This window comes from Linepithema humile, chromosome 1 (assembly GCF_040581485.1).
Source record: "Linepithema humile isolate Giens D197 chromosome 1, Lhum_UNIL_v1.0, whole genome shotgun sequence".
NCBI classification, from domain to species: domain Eukaryota; kingdom Metazoa; phylum Arthropoda; class Insecta; order Hymenoptera; family Formicidae; genus Linepithema; species Linepithema humile.
The window spans coordinates 35426558-35448454 of NC_090128.1; the positions used below are offsets into that span (position 1 = coordinate 35426558).

The 21897-nt window shown below is 35.8% G+C and overlaps 4 protein-coding genes across 4 annotated transcripts; 2 read left to right on the top strand and 2 right to left on the bottom strand.

The window, feature by feature from the left end:
* Positions 1–146: 146 nt before the first annotated feature.
* Rpn8 (regulatory particle non-ATPase 8) lies at positions 147–1742 on the top strand. The gene is made up of 5 exons (XM_012364764.2): positions 147–425; positions 584–676; positions 762–940; positions 1012–1215; positions 1287–1742. Exons 1-5 carry the CDS (start codon positions 251–253, stop codon positions 1596–1598), a joined length of 963 nt encoding a protein of 320 aa, XP_012220187.1. The 5' UTR covers positions 147–250; the 3' UTR covers positions 1599–1742.
* Positions 1743–2181: 439 nt separating this feature from the next.
* atk (artichoke) lies at positions 2182–13589 on the bottom strand. The gene is made up of 11 exons (XM_067354951.1): positions 11769–13589; positions 9574–9787; positions 8330–9500; positions 7449–8155; positions 6387–6711; positions 5858–6124; positions 5332–5485; positions 4962–5174; positions 3981–4734; positions 3367–3734; positions 2182–3074 (listed from the first exon to the last, which is right to left on the bottom strand). The coding sequence occupies exons 2-11, from the start codon at positions 9735–9737 to the stop codon at positions 2563–2565; spliced, it is 4635 nt and encodes a 1544-aa protein (XP_067211052.1). The 5' UTR covers positions 9738–9787; positions 11769–13589; the 3' UTR covers positions 2182–2562.
* Positions 13590–14814: 1225 nt separating this feature from the next.
* Positions 14815–19563, top strand: Tdh (L-threonine dehydrogenase). The gene is made up of 6 exons (XM_012364762.2): positions 14815–14967; positions 15075–15258; positions 15688–15951; positions 16554–16814; positions 18399–18665; positions 18746–19563. The coding sequence occupies exons 2-6, from the start codon at positions 15102–15104 to the stop codon at positions 18904–18906; spliced, it is 1110 nt and encodes a 369-aa protein (XP_012220185.1). The 5' UTR covers positions 14815–14967; positions 15075–15101; the 3' UTR covers positions 18907–19563.
* Positions 18711–21599, bottom strand: LOC105670975 (DNA primase large subunit-like). The gene is made up of 7 exons (XM_012364760.2): positions 21223–21599; positions 20805–21142; positions 20499–20726; positions 20292–20429; positions 19830–20208; positions 19585–19752; positions 18711–19505 (listed from the first exon to the last, which is right to left on the bottom strand). The coding sequence occupies exons 1-7, from the start codon at positions 21374–21376 to the stop codon at positions 19195–19197; spliced, it is 1716 nt and encodes a 571-aa protein (XP_012220183.1). The 5' UTR covers positions 21377–21599; the 3' UTR covers positions 18711–19194.
* Between the last annotated feature and the right edge of the window lie 298 nt (positions 21600–21897).

Here is a 21897-nt window from a genome sequence, read left to right on the forward strand (position 1 = left end):
ATATAAAATAGCTTCATAAATTATAAAGGAAAACAATTGTATAAAATATTATTTAAGAATTTTATAAAATTGCCTTATCTTTCTATATTTTAAAAGATAAAGGTACTCGTGTATTTTTTCCCTTGGTTATATATGGCACTTCAATGAATTTGACTCACGTCACGCCATTCTTAATGGTGGCGACCGCGTTTAGTAGCGGCTGAACAGTTCATGGTATATATCTTTTGTATTCCTTCGAGTTTGCTCAAAAATGCCGAGTCAAGAAGTTGTGACAACGAAAGTTGTAGTCCACCCGCTGGTGCTATTGAGCGTGGTGGATCATTTTAATCGTATGGGAAAAATTGGAAATCAAAAAAGAGTAGTCGGTGTCCTTTTGGGCTGCTGGAGAGCTAAGGGAATCTTGGATGTATCAAACAGCTTTGCAGGTTAGAATCTCAAACAGATTACAATATTATTTAAACGTTTATATTTATAATAATGTGATACTTATTTTATTAATACATATGAATGTACAGAAAATGTATCACAAATATTTTTTATTCCTTTTGAAGCTAATATAGAAAAATACATCTTTATGTTTTAGTACCTTTTGATGAGGATGACAAGGATAAAAGTGTATGGTTTCTTGATCATGATTATCTTGAAAATATGTATGGAATGTTCAAGAAAGTCAATGGTAAAGATTCAACAAATTTATACAAATTCTACAAAATTTACTTAGTACAAAAATTTTTATTACAATACATTGTTGCGATTTTTAGCTCGTGAAAAGGTAGTGGGCTGGTATCATACTGGACCTAAGTTACATCAAAATGATGTCGCCATTAATGAACTAATAAGAAGATACTGCCTTAATTCAGTTTTGGTAATTATTGATGCTAAACCGAAAGATCTCGGACTTCCTACAGAAGCATATCAAGCAGTCGAAGAAGTTCATGATGTATGTTTATATGCATATACCATCTATCTAGTCTGTTATAAAAAAAAGTCTAATAATAATTTTATTCACAGGATGGTTCTCCGACTTCCAAAACTTTTGAACACATCCCAAGCGAAATTGGAGCAGAGGAAGCAGAAGAGGTTGGAGTAGAACATTTATTGAGAGACATTAAAGATACTACAGTTGGTACACTCAGCCAAAGAATTACAAATCAATTGCTTGGTTTGAAAGGCCTTCATGAACAAATACGGGAAATTAGAGATTATCTTCTCCAGGTATAAATTTATTTTGATAGACACAGATACAATTCTATTAATTATTGTTATTTAAATAAATCTTTTTATAGGTTGGCAGTGGAAAATTGCCCATAAATCACCAAATTGTTTATCAACTTCAGGATATATTTAATTTATTACCAGATATGACTCAAAGTAGCTTCGTCGATTCGCTATACGTAAAAACGAATGATCAGATGCTGGTTGTATATTTGGCAGCCTTGGTTAGGTCTATAGTGGCACTACACAATTTAATTAATAATAAACTGACTAATCGTGACGCTGAGAAAAAAGAAACGGACGGAAAAAAGGATACGAAAAAGGAAGAAAAGAAGGAAGAAGAGAAAAAAGGAGAGGAAAAGACGAAAACTAAAAGCCAGTGATCGGAGCATCTTTGAGTCTACTCAGTTGCGATATTGAGACTGTTAAAGTTGAGGACGATTATTGACCCTGTGTGTAATAATCAAGCCTGTTCACAATTTGTACAGAATTACATCGCATTTATAAATAATGACAGTTTAAATATCTATTACGAATAGTAAATTGATTTCCAAATTCTGTGGCATAATTCTGCAAATTTTTGAGATATTAAGCTTGAAGAAGAATAGAAAATGGTAATTCAATACTTTACATATTTTGAATGTAATGAATAATGTAGTAAATGTATCGAAAAATTCAGGATGTTACGACATTTTTACAGAATATTATTGTAGCCACTACAATATCTTTAATGTTTTAATTAATAATCTGCCAATATCAACAATAATATTATGAAAAAACAAGGCACAGTGGATATTTATCTTCAATTTTATTCATTAATCAATTAATGGCTTGCAATACTATATTGATGTCAAAGTATTTTTCTAAATTGTTTCAAAAATGTCATTGAAAATTTTTAGTTAACAATATACGTGATATAAATATTATTAATTATAAAATTTTTTTAAGAAATACAAATCATCCTGTGCTAAGAGAAAGTATTACATTATTAATAAAGTAATTATTTGCTTATACTGCTTTATTAATTTATCTGCTTATTTAATATACAAATGCTTTTCTATTTATACTTTACCAAGAGAAAGAAAATATATAAAAACGTAAATATACGCACGCATCTCTTTGTATATACAATGATTCTTGAACAAAAAAATATATATAGATATATAATACGACTGTGTACATCGTTTATCATTGCAACATACTTGACATGTATGAATGATGATTTAAGACACTCACACACAACAATATTCGTTAACAAACATTACAATACTTTATCTCTTATGAGACTCAATGATAAATTTATGTATTTAAAAGCCGTCTAAATTTCTGCAAATTTCAAATTTCTTTTTACGCATACAGTAAAATGCTGAAAACAACCAAGAATAACCATTGATACACATTGATTTTCGTGGCACCACTGTAAGCTATGCCTACGTAAGGTTCCAAATTTGTATCGTTATAATGCTGGAAATACCAATTGAAAGGATTGTCGTCTATCACTTTGGCTTCTTCATCGATGACGAACGCCTCGTTCTGGCTTTTAGTTGCCTCATCAATATCGGCGCTTCTTTGAGCAGCAGCCGATTTTTGTTTCTCTCTCGATTGCTCGGTATTATAGCCGAGATGCGGTGAAGCGACTTTGGTTATTGTAGATCTACCAGACGGACGTGAGCTCACGGAGGACGGTAGTTGGCCCCCAGGAATCAAAAGCGCGGATAGAGTTGATGCTTCCGTTATTCGAGAAGTATACGAGATTGCGGTCGTGGTTTCTCTGAGGTGTGGATTGAATGTGGAAGATGTCGTGGATGCTAAATAATACGGGATCGGTGCATTTGTTTTTGAATTTGCCTGTGAATTATCTGCAATAAACGAGATTTGCACAGTGCAATATGATGTAGCTATCGGAATAATAAAATTCGTAAAATTCGTAAAATCCTAAAATTTTAAACAGATTTCTGTCGATTTTATAGAAGTTTTGATTCTGAACATATGGAAGGTTTAACTTTCTTGTTGAATTAAAAATTTTAATAGTGCAAACAAATGCTGTCTCTCAGTTAATTTAAAAGCTAATTTAATTTTTTATTTTGGTGAAAATTTAATAGTTGAGTATTTAAAAAACAAGTAAATTTTTTTATTAAGAAATAAACTCACCGGATCTATTATCAGAATCGAGTGTGTCGCTTAATCGAGTTGATTCTTTTTTATATTCGGATATCTCAAAGTTCCAATCTTTCATGCCGCTTTCTTTCGATGGTGCCACATTCATCGCAGCCGTTACAGTTTCTTTGGCAATTATAGCCTTCTTTGTTTCCGCTATCACCGTCTTTGGTGTAGTCCAGATTATCCTACTAGCGATTTCCATTTGTGGTTTTTCTATAAATTTAATATCTTCCGCATTTACTTCTAAACTTTCACCGTCATAAATCTCGGTGGAAACTGACGTTTCGTGAGCTTCTTGTGATGATTCCTCTTCCACAATTATCGGATCACTACTTTTTGTTATGCTTGACGCATTAAAGCTAACGAAAAAAAAACAAGCAAAAAAATTAATTGAAACTTCACGGATTGAATTTAAAGCAGAAATACAACTTTTTTCAATCAAAATGTCAAGGTATACATTTGCAACTTTTTTAACTATAAAAAAAGTACAGAATTAATTAAGAAAAGATTTAAGATTAAGATAAAAATGTGAAAAATATGTCTTGTAGCGAAAATATGTTAAATTCAGAATATTCTACTAAAAAAAGATATTTTAAACAATTTACCTGGCTCTGCTGGCGTTGAGCGAAATCTTTCGAGACTCGAAAGTATTTAAACTTGTCGACCGATTGAATGTTGATGCAGTTGATAATTCCTCCCTTTCTCGAAAACTGATCCGAGGTTTTACAGTTCGGGAGACAACTTTTTCCACTTTAGCTACGGTATTACTTCCGTTTTTCCGCGGACGTTCGTCCTGCGCCACTGTATTGTTCATGTTCAACAATTTCGAAGCATTCTCATGTTTCTCGTATGTTAATCTGGGATCAGCGATCGGCACGAATCCGCTTTGGGCGCGTGGCAGGGGTACGAAGCCACCTCTGTGAATTTCCGGTTCCGTGGGCGGAAAGGATCTGTAGCGTCCTCGACCGGGTCTACTCGGCGCCGAGGACTCCTTCCGCTCCGCTTTCCTGCCGGAATTGCCCCACAAATTGAAGTTCAGACTCGGCAGAGGTACGCCGAAAAAGGTGAAACCGGAACTGCTGGGCGACGGTGGCATCATTGGATTCTTCTTTATAGGTGACGTGGCGTTCTTCTGGATTTGGTGCTTCTGCGTTTGCGGCGGGTGAATGATCTTCACGGTTTGGGTGGCGCTAATTGTAGACAAGCTGGGTGGCAATGTGGATGTGCTTGTCTCGCTTATATTGTCTTGATAATCCGCATATTCGTACAAATAGTCGGAGTCTTGGGAAACGGAAGGCTTCTGCGTCGAGGAGTCTTTCAGATTCATCCACAGCGGCACTGTTTCTGTAACTCCAAATGCTGACAAATTTGTCGTTTAATAAATTGTACTGCGGAATTATTTAATTTAGGTTTATAAACACGATTAGAATTAATTAATTCTATTCAAAATACTTGCAATGTGATTGAAACGTTGGATGAACAATGTAATAATGGAACAATATAATAATTTTTTCATGATAAAGTTAAGGATTTTATTTTTTTGAATTTACTAATTAATTAATTTTATTTTGATTATTATATTTTACCAGATGAAGAAACCGAAGGTGTCGCAACGTTAATCATTTCGGTTTCGCATCCTGGATGGACGGGTTCTACATATCTCTCACGCTGGCAATCCTCACGCGATAATCTGATTTCTTTAAAGAGAGAACCATCAGCGCATCTGGGACCCTCTGAGGACGCCTGTTGCAACCATCCTCGTAGCCAAATCATGCCGCAGGAACAGGATAATGGATTTCCTTTTTCAGAGATAAAAGAAAGATATAAATATAAAAATAGCAAATATGAGTGAAATTTGTATAATATTTTAGTTTAATAATAATTAAGCTGTTAATTTGATTCACACTTTTTAATAATTTGTTCTAATAATTGTGTAGTAATTAAATACTAAATTACCGTCGATATCCAAGACAGCAATGTTCGATCTCAGTCTTTTGAAAGCATTTTCAGAAACAGCAGTCATCTGATTGCTACGCAGACTCAGTACTCGTAATCTAGGCATATCGTCGAAAGGTGAACCGTGCACGGCGCAAATGCGATTGTTATCCATCTATATTCAGAAAGGAAAACGGCTGTAAAATGGCTGTCTAAAGCAGACTGGCTATCTCCCTTAATTAACGATGCAGATATACGAATAATTGTTCTACCAGCAGAACGGCCCGTCTCGCACCACGGTTCACGCAGGAGTTTCACTCTCAACGAGAAAGTATTCTCCTTTATTACCGAAGACTTTTCATGCTCTCGCTCTATTTTATTTGGAATATTTTACAAGTTATTTGCACAAAATAAATTTTTCACAGATTGTGCAGTCGGACAATTTGAATTTAAAAGAGAATTTAAAAAAGATGACGTATCAGTGTTATAAAATTTTTTTTTTTTTAAATTAATTTTATTAAACTGTGGAATTTTTTTCTACAAGTACCTTCAATTCCACCAGCCATTCCATAGCTGCCAAACTGTGGCTGGATACTCGAGATAATCGATTGTAGCTGAGGTCAAGAACCTCTAACGAGCGAAGACTCTCTAGACCAACGTACTCCAGTGCCGGCAGATGATTGTGACTTAGATTAAGAAAGAGTAAGTGTGGCACGTTAATGAAAGCATTATTAGCGATTTCCTGGATTAGATTTTCCTGAAGTTCCGCACTTTGCAGCAATGGCAGTTCGGTGAAAGCTCCAGTGGGGATGGACTATAAAATTACGTAAAATAAACTTCCTTTTATTTAGTTCGACATTTATAATGCGTATTAAAATTTAGAAACTGCACAACGATATAATATTTTTACATTGTGCGTTGTATATGTATAGTAAAATCGTTTTTTATAGAAATTTTTATATTAACAGTTTTAAAAAATTTTAAATTAAATGTGTCAAAAGAAATTGCGTATAACAAAAATATTTTAATCGAGCATTTGGCGGTTATTGAATAATAGAAGTCGTACGATTCGTTACCTGTAATCGATTCTTGCCAAGTCTGATGGCCTGTAATTCCGGTAATGCCTTGATAGCGTTTCTCTCGATCACTCTGAGATCATTGTTCTCGAGATCGATCAGGGACAGCCGTGGCAGTCCGTCAAACGCGCCTTCCCGCAACTCTCGTATGCGGTTTCTAACCAGTTTCAACTCCAGCAAGGACGACAGACTGCTTAGCGTTTCCGGCGAGAGGATGTTCAGCTTGTTGAAGCTCAAATCGAGGACCCGAAGAGCGGTTAAGCCGTGCAGCGATCCGGGTAACTCGGTCAAAGTGTTGTGCGACGCATATAGTTCACGAAGGTCTCTATAATTGACATTGTCGTTTTCGAGACGGAGCAATTAAACAATCTATTCTTTTCCAGAACCAGAAATATGAAAGATATTTAAAAATTAGAAAATATTTTGAATCTTGTTTATTATGTCATTTTTAACATTTCTATTAAAAGTGGTTTATTACGAATTTATATATAAATTTATACTTGATAGAAAATATACTTGTAAATGTAAGAGAAAACATGTTATTAATCGCATTAAAAAACACTATCTCAATTTGAATTAAATTAGATTACATTAGATTACATTAGTCGATGCAGTAAAGTTAACTTTTACAGACGAGTTTAAATAAAAACGCGTGTAAAAGCGAGTCCAGTTACTGTCAAATTAGCCGACACGCCAGACCGATACTACACAACGACGAGAAAGGGATATTAGCGTGTGCACGGAGAACTTTCTAGGTACCAATTTAAAAGTGATGCAATCAAGTAACCACGAGTGAAACTGCTTTTCCACTAGAATACGAGACCGCGAGAGATAACAGCAGGGGAAAATACACTTCTATTGTTATAAAAATAATATATTAAATTTTTTAAATTACGATAAGAATACCGAGACAACTGATACTTTTTACAGGATAATACGCGGAAAATAAAAATAAAATAAAATAAAACAAAAATAAAATACTACCTAATATAGATTCGACATGAGAATCCAAAATATATTTTACCATAAAGATCGCACTATAATAATTATCGAGTTTTTTACCTTGTATTGGCAAAGGCGGCGTGAGGAATCTGTGCGAGGTTATTTCTGCTCAAATCGACTCTCTGCAACCGTATATTCTCCTGAAAGATATCCGGCCGCAGGACCTCCACTCGATTACCTCGGAGATTTACGTCCATCAACGATTTTAGCGAACGGAAGCTTCGCCCATGCAACGTAACCAATCGATTGTATTTCAGGTCCAGCTGTTCCAATCTTGAGAGCCCATCGAAAACACCGTCATCTAGAATTCTCATGGCGTTGTAGCCTAGATTCAATTTTCTCAAGTTCGACAAGTCGGTCAAAGAACCAGGCAGAATTCGCTCGATCCCATTTGCACTCAGATCCAACGATCGTAGAGCGGGCAAGGCTAGATCTTGAGAAGATATGACTGGCAAGGCGACGATGCGGTTCATGGGCATGTGAAGATGCTCGATGTCCTTCGGTAAACCAGGGATTATTTCTAGCATGCGATTCCAACCGACGTCCAGCTCGTACAGATTCGTCAAGTGTCGGAAGGTCAATGGATGGAGAACGGATAGAGCGTTGCCGGAAATGTTGATGTGCTCCAGCGCCGGTGTGTTTAAGAAGGATTCCGGTTCGATGAGACCGATGGCGTTCCCGCTAAGATCCAGCCGTCTGAGATTCGGCAGATTGGAGAACAAACGCGGCTCTACGTGACGGAAGTAATTCTCCGAAAGATCTAGACCCTAAAATCATCGTATTAGTACAACTGGCTTTGAAAAAAATCAATGATATTTATTTTCGACGAAAAATTGATTTCGAACAATTAAAGTTAATTTCGAAAACGATTAAGTTAATTGTAGAGTGTGTAAAAAAAAACTTATAATTCTGATATACAAAAAATTGAACAAAATCTTTACTTTTAACGCTGGCAGATTCCAGAATGGAGCTTCCAGCAGATTTGACAAGGAATTGTTCTTCAGTCTGAGCTCTCTGAGCGCCGGCATAGCCGTGAAGGTTTCTCTCTGCAGAAGCGCTAGCCTATTATGATTTAGATGTAGCCTTTCCAAAGTGGGATGGCCTCTTAGAGCACCGAAGGGTATTTCCTCTAGCTGATTGTGACTGGCGTCTAGGAACTTCAACCTTGGCAGAGCCTCGAGCACCGACCGTATCTCAACCACGTGACTGAGATCATTGTTGATCAACCACATCTCCTCCAGCGCGTTGCCCACGCGATGCGGGAAGAATTCCGGATGGATGCGGTGGATCAGGTTGTGATTCAGGTCCACGGACTTGAGAGCCGGCACGCGTTGGAAGGCATTGGCGAATATCTCCGTGATGTGATTGCGCGACAGATAAAGGCGCGAGAGGGCCGGCAGATCGACGAAGGAGTTCTCGCCCAGGCGATTAACGCGGTTTCGATCCAAGCGTAGCACCGACAACGACGGAAGATTCATACACGCGCGACCAACCATACCGGCATCGATTATGGCATTTCCGACGAGCGAGATCTCCTTGAGTTCCGGCAGGCCGATTGCGGCGCGCGGATGAATCCAGTGGATCCCGGAGTCGGTGATGTTGATTAGCTCCAGTCGCGGCAAATCGCGCAGCAGTCCGGCCTCCAGTCTGATCAGTCTCGGGCTGCCGAACACGTGCAGCTGCTCGAGGCTGGGAATGTCGCGGAAGTTTCTCGGGGCGAGTTCCAACAGGGCCGGCGAGTTGATCTGGAGGTAACGCAGCTTCGGCAGGCCGGAGAACTTTGGCAATCTCTTCATCACGCGACTCTGCAGCGTTACCGCCTCGAGACCCTGCAGATTCTCCAGACTGTCCATAGGCAGAGACCGCAGCTCCGGCTCGACGATGAAGAGCTCCAGCAAGGAGTCGTGCAGACCCTCCAGCCAGCCGGACGACACCCTCTCGAGCCGATTGTTCCGCAGCATCAGGCGCAAAACTCGCAGGGTCGCGAACACTTTGCCGGGCAGGCTGGGCAGGTTGTTGTTCTCCAGAATCAGCTCGTCCACCGGCCGGTCCATGTAATGGCTCAACGCGTTGAGACCTTCCAGTACCTTCGGCAACTCGCTGTGACTACACCTGCGCGAATTCAACGGTGCTTAGCATATATTCCACGCAATATTCGTTGTTTAATGTTCTTCCGTCAATTTACCATATCTGAACCTCCATATCGCGCGTGGAGCATCTGCAGGGCAGTATCCTCTCCTGAGGCGGACATCCGTAATCGGGATCCAACTGGGCACCGGCACCGATGGAACGGAGTGCCAGAAGCCAGCCGACTATCAGAAGTCCACCGCCTTCCGACGGTCTGACCATCGCGCATTTGGACCACTAGCCTACGACCGCGAGCACCAGTTCCGCATTTTCTAGAATTCATCGTTCGCACGTAAATGGAGACGAGTCAAAATTTGGAGGAAATAAACAAACGTCTTATTAAAATTCTCAATTAGATCGCATTTAAATCGTGCGTTTAAAAAGTTGCTAATTAAAATCCACATTCAAAGCTATTTTCTAAAACACAATTTTCTAGATCAAGCAGCGTGATACAAGTACATCCGGGCTTTCCTAATTTCCTTCAGCGCCGGGTCGCTCTTGCATCGCGTTTTGCGCGCTGAATGCGATTTATTAACAAAAGACCATTACCAAGGAAAATAATAAACGTGACGAGTGTCGTATTTCAACATCTGACACGACAAGAATGACGTAATTACGTCGTTTCCGCATGTAGGAGGCGACGAGTGTGCGCGTCGTTCGAACAGGAATCTTTTAGCGAGACAAAACTAAACAACGACCAATGATTGTGGGATTTTAGGCGTTAAGAGCCCTTGGACGTCACGGTACGCCTTTATATCCTGGGCGCGACGTGCCATGTATTTGTGTACGCGTGCACACACGTTACGGTCGTAGACGACAAAATTGATGCTCCGTACCGTAAGCAAAGTTAAAGACCGCTAGGACAATCATTGTCCGTAATAATTGCCGTCGCGCGAGCGCGCGCGTCTGCGATGTATCTCGTAACGGCGGGCGGACAAAACTGGAGAATGAATCAAGTTGGAATTAAAAATTCGCACCTTGAAAGGGGAAAGAGAAAGTCGGAGAAATTGTTGTATTTTGAGCAAATTTGTATTTTGGAACAGCTTTTCAAATTATGTGATCACATACTGATGATTGGTAATATTTTATCTATTTTTTCTTTTGGCTGCTTATTATCTATCTAATTATTTATTTGTTGCGGATAATATTTTGTATAATCATCATGTAAAGAAAAAATAAATTATAATTAGCGCGAATATCCGCGTGTTAACACATTTCGTGCCGCATTTGTCGTATGACATATAGTATTTTCACGATGCGAAATATGTTAATAGAAAAATAAAGGCGTTCACCGTGGATCCTGTCACGCGGAAACAGGTGGATTTCATAATGCGTCAGCCGTTAAGAAGGAACGAACAATCGGGCGACCTACAAAATCATTCGCACGTGAATAACGTCGATATAGCGCGATCCGCGATAAACGGTACGAAATTGCGTACATGTTGCATCAATGAGTAGAATTGTCTTGGCGCATCTGGTTCCGCATTTCGAGATACTCCGCAAGATTCGAAGACAGTTATGCTCTCAGCATAAGAGCTCGCTTTGCAAATCGTACATGACTGTTACATTTGGCTCTTTTCTTAATCTTTTTATACACTTTTCTGACGTGTATAAATTGGTTTTATAATTTTAAATTCCAATTTATCAACTTGTTGATAATAAAATTGCATTTCACGTTGCAGATTTGCATACGCGACACGTGCTTATTTAACGAAGCGTTGGGTTTTACAATATTGCATAATAGTAAAGACGTATTTAACTGTCTTCTAACTCCATTGTTATTGTTACAATGCTGAATTTTCGTCAAATGCTGCAGCACAGACGCAATTTTAGTGAAAGTGATTTCTACTTTCTTGATATCCGTCAGCGACCCTAGCGTACATCTCATTTTCTGCCACAAATGCTAATCCTGCTTTATTATGCAATTGTATGAGGAAAGGTTGTGCACCTTTGCGAAGATCAAGAGATTATTGAACGCATGGCAATACGATGACGATACGAGAACTCTAAGCGGATTTTTTTTTTTGTAAAATATCTTATAGCACGTATTTATATGTTGAAAAGATTTTATGGAACACTTAAAAGTAAATGGAAAATACTAATTTTTATTTTTTTTATTTTGTAGAAGAATTGTTCTCGGCCAATTTTATTATTATTTTGTTATCAGAATTAATAAAAAAAATATCAAATAATAAAATTTTTAGAAAGCGGAAAGTGTTGCTTATGGTACATTTTCGTCTATAAAATGTTTACCTATTATGTCAACGCTGTTCGCCAATCTAGCGCTCCGCTTCCGAAGGATCCTGAAGAATCCTGAGTCTTTCGGCGAAAACAAAATTTACGAAGAACTATTTTTTGAGAATTATTTTCACTCGATTTTTTCGCGCATAAAAATAAGTGATTAACGTATTTACAGGAGCGCGCAATCGCGTCACGCTTCGTCTTTAACACCGTCTTTCGGTCACAAATGTGAGGCTCTTCGTGGTCTCGTTACAGGCACGTTCTAAACGTACTGAAGAAACTGTTCGCAAAAGCGTGGTGGTCTGCACAAACTCGAGGGAAGATGATGGTGGCACGGTGTGGGCGATGGCGGGAGGAAGGCAAAGAGAATTGCGAAGTGCATGTCCAGCCACCGTGAAGACACGCTTCCAGGAAATTCTTCTCTTTCCCCACGAATCTCACCGGCCGTCGAATGTAATTCGGTATTTCTGAAAAAAATCACCCCCTCCTCTTTCGTTTTCCGCGTTGCACGTCTGATAGGATGAACAGAATGATCGACTGATATTAATCGCACTCTGAGCAAATTCGTTCAAATAGACGGAAAAGTAGGAGAACAAAGAAATGCGCAATAATTGTAGAGATAATCTCTGATTTCGTAGATAAAACATTTGTAATGAAATATTGTTGCTGATTTTATTTATCTATATTCGCATCACAAACACAATGATTATGGTTAATGCTTTCATAACTCTCTAGATTGAACTCAGCATTACTATTATACATACTTATATATATTGCTATTTTTCGCTTTTATAAGATTTTCCATAGAACGATTAGTTTTATCTTCTCTAAAGATGCGACGAATTAATGAGTTCATTGCAATACAATTGCAATGCATATGCATATATATTATATATTGCATAAGATATGCACTACTATCACTGATATAAGAGACTTGTTCAAAAGAGTTAACGTAAAATGTATGCAAGATAAACGGTAGAATGTATTATAATATATTATTTATGCATATATGTATTTAAAAAAAAATCGGTGTGTTTTATGAAGTGAGTGGCACTTTTTACGTTTATGATCACCAGAACGTTCGACTGTTAATTGCGCAGTGATGTGATCATGTTAATATCTGAAATAATTTAAAATAACAAGTAATATTTGAGTAAAAATTTACAGTGATTTTTTTCGTATTCGCACAAGGACAGTGATTAAAATTTTTTGACAATCTTTGCATTTGTTAAGTTTCTAATGGTAGTCGTAGAATTTTAAAATCTTATCTTTTGGTGCATCAAATTTTTGGTATTGCTCCACCAAATCTAAAATTAAATTACATCTGCATGAAATTTATCGTACATGTCATGAGTAAATGTGTTCTTACGAAAGTTCTTTCACAACCTTGATATTAGGTATCCACGCATAGCTTGTTTATGCATCGTGTTTTTTTCTTACGCGTAGATTATAGAAATAACCGGTTTAGAATCATACGAGAAAAAGTTGCTTTATTATTGGTTGATATTGCCAAGCCTCCGTAGATTGTCAAATCATAAACACAACATAAGCAGATGTAGTCATGACGTGCAGCATTTTGAATTTGAATACGTATAATATAGTTAAATCGCTGTTTCAACATAAATAACAATCATGACAAAATATTTATTGAAAAGCTTTTGTATTTTTTATTAAATTCAAGCGGAGATTTCGAAAAACCACTATTTCTTAAATTATATATTGAATTGACATTAATCTTATTGCTAAACATATTATTATTCTATTTTCTCATGTTTTGCTCTTGCGATGTGGAATAGAAATAAACCGGTTTAGAATCGCATAAGAAACAAGTCGCTTTGCTATTGGTCTTCGCTGTCAAGCCTTCGATAATTATCATAAACTGTTATTGAATGTTTCTAATTGAATACAGTAACAAAATCATTTTTATTGTATGATCTAAGGTATCGATACCTTTATAAGACTGATTTTTTATCGTGCAAATTCGACGAGCTATTAAAGTCGCGGTTTACATTAAATGTTATTGATTTGCAGTTTGTTTTACAGCTTTTGATTGAACGGATTTTAATCGATCTAAGTGCGACATCCAAGTAATGACGTAATTATATTGTTTCTGCTAATAAAAAAATTTGAATTTATAATAAAATAGTGATTAATCGATCTTATATAGATTTTATAGATGTAGAACTGAACATATACAGATTTTATATATAACATATATCTCTTATATTGCACTGAACATATATATATATATATATCGTTTTAATATATAAAGCCAATAGAGCAAGAGCTGGATCGATTTGCTCAAAAATTCTTTTTTTATTATAAATTTATACAGACGTTTCGGCCAAGGTACGTGGCTATCTTCAGTGTAATACAAAAATTATAAAGTTTAGTACATAATTAGAGAAGCGTTGGTAATATTTTGACTAAGGAAACACATCCTCTGATAAAACGTGTATATTTGTGGTTAGTAAAATTATATACGTGTGAAGCCACGGACCGTCTAACTTGAACGGTTCGTCAACGACTATGTAAAAGAAATGTGACATGTGTCCACGGCTGTGAGTGGGACTCGACTGGTGACCAGTCAGACCAGACCAGATCCGTGGCTTCACACGTATATAATTTTACTAATCACAAATATACACGTTTTATCAGAGGATGCGTTTTCTTAGTCAAAATATTACCAACGCTTCTCTAATTATGTACTAAACTTTATAATTTTTGTAGTACACTGAAGATGGCCACGTTCCTTGGCCGAAACGTCTGTACAAATTTATAATAAAAAAAGAATTTTTGAGCAAATCGATCCAGCTCTTGCTCTATTGGCTTTATACCGGGTGTTTCAGACCACCCGTCCCACCCTTTTAAAACGTAGGGATGTGCTTGTACAAAAAAATGGCTCAAACGAAATTTGCATGATTATATATATATATAGATTATAGATGTACAGATTGAGAGCGTCGAGAGTTTAAACGTCTTCTAGTATTAGTATACAGATACGCTGAGAGACAACATCCGTGTTCTAACTGGTTTTGAAAATGGAACGTGATATAATATAGAATCATTACTCGAAGCTTTACCAGTTGTTTATCGATTATCAGCGCGAAAGGATCGCGTGAAAAGAATTAAGTTTCGCAAGCTCTGCGTAAAATCATTAATTTCTTTTTACATAATGGACATTTTATAATATTGTAAATGACTTTGACATGTGTGTTCCTTTTTTATAAAAATATAGATTTCTTAAAAACGAATAAGTTCAAAACAGATAAGAACAATAAAAAAGTATAGTTATTACAAGATTTTTTGTTGTTTAAGATTCGTGGTATAACATTTTATGACATAATGTTGTGCAAAAGTACCATTCAGTTCTCGTGCCGTTTCTCAAGGAGCATTTGCAAGAGTTTTCATGTATCGATCAATCCACTTTACAAAGCGATTAAGGAAACTGACATCAAATCTGCTCAAAATGTGAGCAAATCGCCACGGATATTGATAACAGGTTAGTACGAGATACTTGATCTCGTTCTGTTAATTCATAAGTACCAGTAATTCTATACATTATTTAATTGATACAAATTAATATTGATGTTCTCAAAAAAAAAAAGAAAAATGCATGCAATTATACTTGCATTACTTAATTAATCATTTAATAAAACATTTCTTTTTTTTTTAATCATATCACTATCACATTGTGTACATTGTGTTTTTCTAATTCGATTATGCACTTTTTAAAGGACATATCTTGGATACACATATAAATTCAGTCATACTTCGATCAACTTGATTTTCATCTTAATAACTTCTTATCAAAAGGCATTATAAAGTGCAGTTGTTTATGCGTAGAAAAAGATGACGCAACCCCATTCGCTTTTATTGTAAGAAACGTCCTTCACCAAGGAAATTTCCATGCCGTACGATTTTGATTCAGGGGGTCTGGGACAATTGGGCACGGAATGCGCGAAATTGCTCCGTCGAAATTACGGCAACGAGAATGTCATACTGTCGGACATTATCAAGCCGACAGAGGAGATGCTGAGGAATGGGCCCTTCATCTTCGCCGATATCCTTGATTTCAAGGGCCTGCAGAAAATCGTCGTGGATTACAGAATCGACTGGCTCATCCACTTCAGCGCTCTACTTAGCGCTATTGGTGAACAAAACGTGCCGCTAGCCGTCAGAGTTAATATTGAAGGTAGAAAATAAATGCAAAGATGCAAATTTGTAAATTGGCATCGGCTGGAAGTTTCGCGGCGCTATAAAAATAATTTGCTAAATTTTGAAAATCAATCTTGACGAAGTTCAGTGTATAATATAAATGTTTTTAGCAGTTTATTATTATTAATAGCATTACTTTTATTCTAATTAATTTAAAAAAAATTTAATTGATAAAAATATATGTATAAGATTTTTTTTTTTTTAATATTTAATAGAACGCAAATTACACGAAAACGTGGCTTTTCGCAAATTGCGTTAAAGTGAAATGGAATGTTGTGTTGACGAGTTAATTTATCATTGCGATAATAATTATAACGCGACATAGTTCATGAGGGGAAGAAAGTGTCCGAGAGAAAGCGGATGAGTAGTGTTCGAAAGGCGTTAGATGGTATCACGTATTTTTTACGAACTACAAACACGCTCGATGAACAAAATTGTTTTCGAATTTGATAAAATCAGGACGGAGTTGAAAATAAAATTCTTCCCAAAAAATTCAAGAATTTTTTATGCAGCTTGTGCCATTAATTTATCAATTTTAAAGATTTGCTGTTTCTTTTTATTTCTCGCATGAAAAAACAGGAATGCACAACGTCATCGAATTAGCAAAACAATACAAACTGAGGATCTTTATACCGTCGACGATCGGTGCGTTCGGACCTGATTCGCCGAGGAATCCCACCCCGAATGTCACGGTGCAACGACCTCGTACGATTTATGGCGTCAGCAAGGTGCACGCGGAGCTCCTAGGAGAGTATTATCATCATCGATTCGGCCTTGATTTTCGATGCCTCCGATTTCCCGGTGTAATCAGCTGCGATCCACCCGGCGGCGGTACCACAGGTGAGGATATCTTCTCTTTTTATCGAACATTTAACGCTAGATGTGATTGTCTTCGATAAACATGGTAAAGGCAACACATGATGGATCTTTTTTATAAAACTTGAAACTTGGAATTTATAATCTAAATTTTTTTTTCATCGAGGCAGAGCAGCTTAGCGTTAAACGCGCGATGAGTCATAAATTTTTTGCCTTATCATTGGTGAATAATTACATATTTATATATTTTTTAAGTGTCGTTACCACGAGGGAATATTAAAATATTTTCCTTCAACCAAAATTGCGATATTTGCGTGTTCAGACTTTCCGATTCGCAGCGGATTACAATCATGCTTTATGCTTAAGAAACGCTTAATGCCGCATACAAAATAGGCTGATAACTGAAAATTGATACAGTCTTTTGCCTTCTTTTGCGAAGAACTAGAGCATTAACCGCGATTAAGGTAACTGCATAATGATAGAATGTATCGCTTCTCAAGGACAATACTACCTGGCGAATAATGCAGTGAGACTTGATCGCCGTGAGACTGTTTTTCTCGGTTTCCTTAATTTTCTATGCGTAAGGAATTGGTAAACACATCGATTGGATACACATCAATAACAATACGATAAAAACATGTTACAAAAAGTACTCAAGTGCGTATCTCATTTTGCAGACACGCAAGTCAATAGAAGTGATTTATTTTTCTAGAAAAATATCAATCTTAAATTACAATAATTAAAATTCCTCTCGTACAAAAGGTATGTCATCGATATATCGCAATAGTATTGAAGTTCATCGTTGCTACTTTTCCACGATGTCGATTAATTCTTTCGTTGCGCTCAGCTCACATCGTGAGCGGCGGTCATTGCGAAGATTTGGGCAATTCGTATGTAGAGTTAAGAACGTTTATATATATATATATATATCACAAAAATTGTCTCGTGTTATATTTCTAATTTTAATTGGTTGATTTTGAATACTGAATTAAAAAAAAAAATATTAAAAAATATAAATAATACATATTAACTAATTACGCATTTAATTATGCATTTCGTGTGATAAAACTCGTATCTATGCATGCATCCGATTTTTTATTCGTTACAGATGTTTTCATACTGATTGTTATTGCTATACTGACTGTTAGTATTGAAATCTTATATTTTAAAAATAGAAATGGTTTCGAATGCTAAAATATACATTTTATTTATTATTAAACACTGGAATCTTATAAACTTTGGTAGGTTTAGCAATTTAGAATTTAATTTTTTTCATTGCGATGCAAAATTACATTTTTTTACCGCAATGTATTGGAATCTTATATTTTAAAGAAATAAATGATCTAGAATTCTAGAATATAAAATTTCAATGCATTGCAGTGAAGTTTTAGGTTTACCAAAAAAGATTCTAAAACAAATAAGATATAAGATATAAGATTCTAAAACATAAAAATGAACAAAATGTACATTTTCTAATAATAAATGTACATATTCTAGATCATTTCTTTCTTTAATATTCTTAAATATAAGATTTTAATGCATTGCAGTAAACTACTAGAATCTTATATCACATGTCACATTGTGAATGAAATTTTTGTATTTCCACAGATTATGCTGTAGCGGTGTTTCATGAAGGATTGTTAAACAAAAGGTACGAATGTTATTTGGAACCTCACACCAGACTACCGATGATATACATCGAAGACTGTCTGTCAGCACTCTTCCAATTCTTGAATACGCCTAACGAATTACTGCGCAGACGAGTTTACAATGTCACAGCCATGAGTTTCACACCTGAGGAACTGTTCAACGAACTCTTCAAGTATGTACCGGACTTGAAAATTACTTACAAGCCAGACAAGCGACAACTCATCGGTACGTATTTTATTTCAGTATGTTATAATAAAAGTAAAAAAGACATTACAAATTGATAAAAACTTTATTGTTAATTTTAGCTGAAAATTGGCCGCAAGTTTTTGACGATTCCGAAGCACGACGAGATTGGGGATGGCAGCACAAATATGATTTAGAGAGGCTGGTAGAGTTAATGGTGCGGGACGTTAGCACAAACTTTTTACCGAAATACCGATTGAAAGAAGTCAACAGCTATGTATAATCGTATAAAAGTTATACATAGATTATTAGCTTTTTTAAAAATTAATATACGTTTTGCAAACTTCCATGTTACATATTCTCCACTAAAATTCCAATTGAAATAGTAATTATATGTAATTGATGTAAAAATTCACAATTTATCAACATTTTTATATATAATTATATTTATTACAAAATTATTCTTTGACAGACAGTGATATATTTGGAGAGAACTTCTGTCTTAGGTCTTTGAATTAGGTCCAAAGAATATAAATAATGTGTATAACACAGAATAGCAAAATGTTATTTGTTAGCTTTGATCCATTAGATCTACAGCCATAAAATCTGTAAAATCATCATCGTTTAGCATTTCCGCGATGTTTATTGGAGTCATTTTAGACTTTTTCGAAGGCGTTTGATAATTCATTTTTTGGATTTTTCTTAGAGGTGTGTCAACTGTGTCCGTGTTTCTCGAAGGTGTAGTGTATTTGTCGTTTCTGTTTGGTGTACCAGTGAAATCCGAATTTCTAGAAGGTGTGGAATATCTGTCACTTTTCCTCGAAGATATATCTCCAGGAGTTCCAGTTACACTTTGAGAGAATTTATCTTTGTTATCGACATCTGCAAATAAAAATGTTACACATATAATAAAAATAATGAAATATGTTTCTCTTAAAAATATTTTTTTTCCTTTTCTTACCTTTACTATTATTATCGTCTTCCGTTAAAATTGCTCGACTTTCAGCAAAGTACGCATTTGGATGTAGAAGGGGTTTGCTTGCTGGTTTGTTGTGCATAACTTCAAAATACTTGGCACATGCGAGGTGATATTGTCCATCCTTAGCTAAATCCAATATTTCAGTCACATCTAAAAAACATTAACACGAGGTATAAGTGTAAGAATACTACTGCTTTTTAGAATAGGAGGAAAATCAATGTTCTTACTAGAGGCAAATACACCAAAACTAGTTAACTTTTGGCACAGTGAATCGCGATCCATATGTCTAAAAGGGCATCCGTGATATTCTCCAGGTCCAACAGAGCTAGATATAACTTTTTGACAGCCATATGGCGTGTAATTTGTTTGCTTTCCTTCTTTACCGTAATAATGCCTAATCGAGTATGCATATTTTTTCTCAAACGCAGCTCCATCTGTCTTTTTAGAAAATGCATCTCTCCAGAAGCGCAGAGCATCTTCTAAAGTCACACCTATACCTTTCAGGAATAATCCATATTGCATGCGTCCTGAATTTCTTAGATGACTGTTGTTGCAAAGCGCTTCGTGAAGTGTTCTCATACATAAAGGATATGATGTTTTGGATAACTGAAAATTTCACAATGTATATGTATATTATGTAAAATTTAAGAAAAAATAAAATTCTAATTAGAATAATAATTGATTTATACATCGTTCAGTTTATCAATAGGTGTAGCTGTGGTTGACCACACAATACGTGCCATTCCAGAGAAAGCTGAAGGAAGATTTGTTAAATACCTCGTCAATCTTTCATCATCGGATAGATTATCATAAAAGATCTTTGCACTCTGTGGAAAGATAAATTATTTAAATATCATTTTTTTTGTAAAATATATACTATCAAGCAGAAATTATACCTCTAATCCTGCAGTTAGATGTTCTCTAAAATAAGAAATAAATACAGAACTTAGATCCAGATGGGTGATATATGCCATTCCTGCATTGAGGTATACTTTACGTCCTTTGACTAAATCAAAAACTTTTTCAAAATGCACTTTGTAAATATCAGTGATATCAATATTTGTAACTTTTCCAGATGACAAACTAAGCTCTTCTTTCAGTTCTTCTTTTTCATCTGGTAAAACCTGAAAAAATATTAATGAACATATTAGATTGTAATACATATTACATTACAATCTTCTCAAATTTATAATAAAACATACAGGTATGCAATCCATGTTGTTGATGCTCAATAAGTATTCAATACCCTTCTTATCTAATGAGCTAAACCTTAATTTGAAGAATTCAACTTCCTGATTGATGAACCATTTACTTTGTTCTGGATCATTGCAGTATACAAGTCTCAAAATAAAATGTGATATATGATCTTTTTTCCTGGTCTGTGAATGTTCCTCAGACTGTGGATTGGATCCATCCGCATACACAAGATTTGCATAGTATTTCAGTCCGTCAGTTTTCAAAGAATCATGCAGAGCTTTCTTGCGTTCTTCCAGTGTTTTTAGATCACCTCTACAATTCGTCGTCTCGACCAATCGCAGTACTGCAATAAAGTTAATTGTAAATTTTATTACATTGATGATTACATATGGAAAGAGAGAGATAAGGCGTATTAGAAGGTACCTTTCAATCTGTCAAATCCCAATTCTTGAAATTCCTCCAATGACATTTCACCCACTGGTGGCACATCGTACATCTGAATGTCGTGAGGATAATCATTTTGGAAATCAGTTGTGTCCGCGACAGTCGTGTAACGTCGACGTGCTTTGTAATCCATCTTCTCCAAATACTATGTTCTTGTAAGTAAATATAAATCATGCACAAGTTGAAGAACACTATGGCATAATTCGTTTCTGTAATTATGCAAGTTGTAATATTTAATATTTCTTATTAAAAACGTTGACTATTTGCAACAACAAGCAAAAAATATATAAAATAAGGCATCTTTCTGTAAACAGAGGTTACTTTACATGCTCTGTATCATGCCACTAATTTTCCCGCTTTTTTTTCCTGCCATCTCGTGCACGCAATTGGAACGTCTTCTACAATTACCAACGTTTACCAACAATTTCTGATAGCATTTCTTTACAATCTCATTTAGATACATTTGGAAAAAAATCAACGGGCTATATAATTAATTATCTATTTTATTTTATTTTGTTTAAAAGTTATTTATTATTACATTAAATTCTATTTTAAGAATATTTTACCGACAGTGTCAAATTGTGAATCTTGCTATCGAGTTCTAGAAAATATAAGTGACAGTTAGATGACACTACATAACTCATTACACACAGT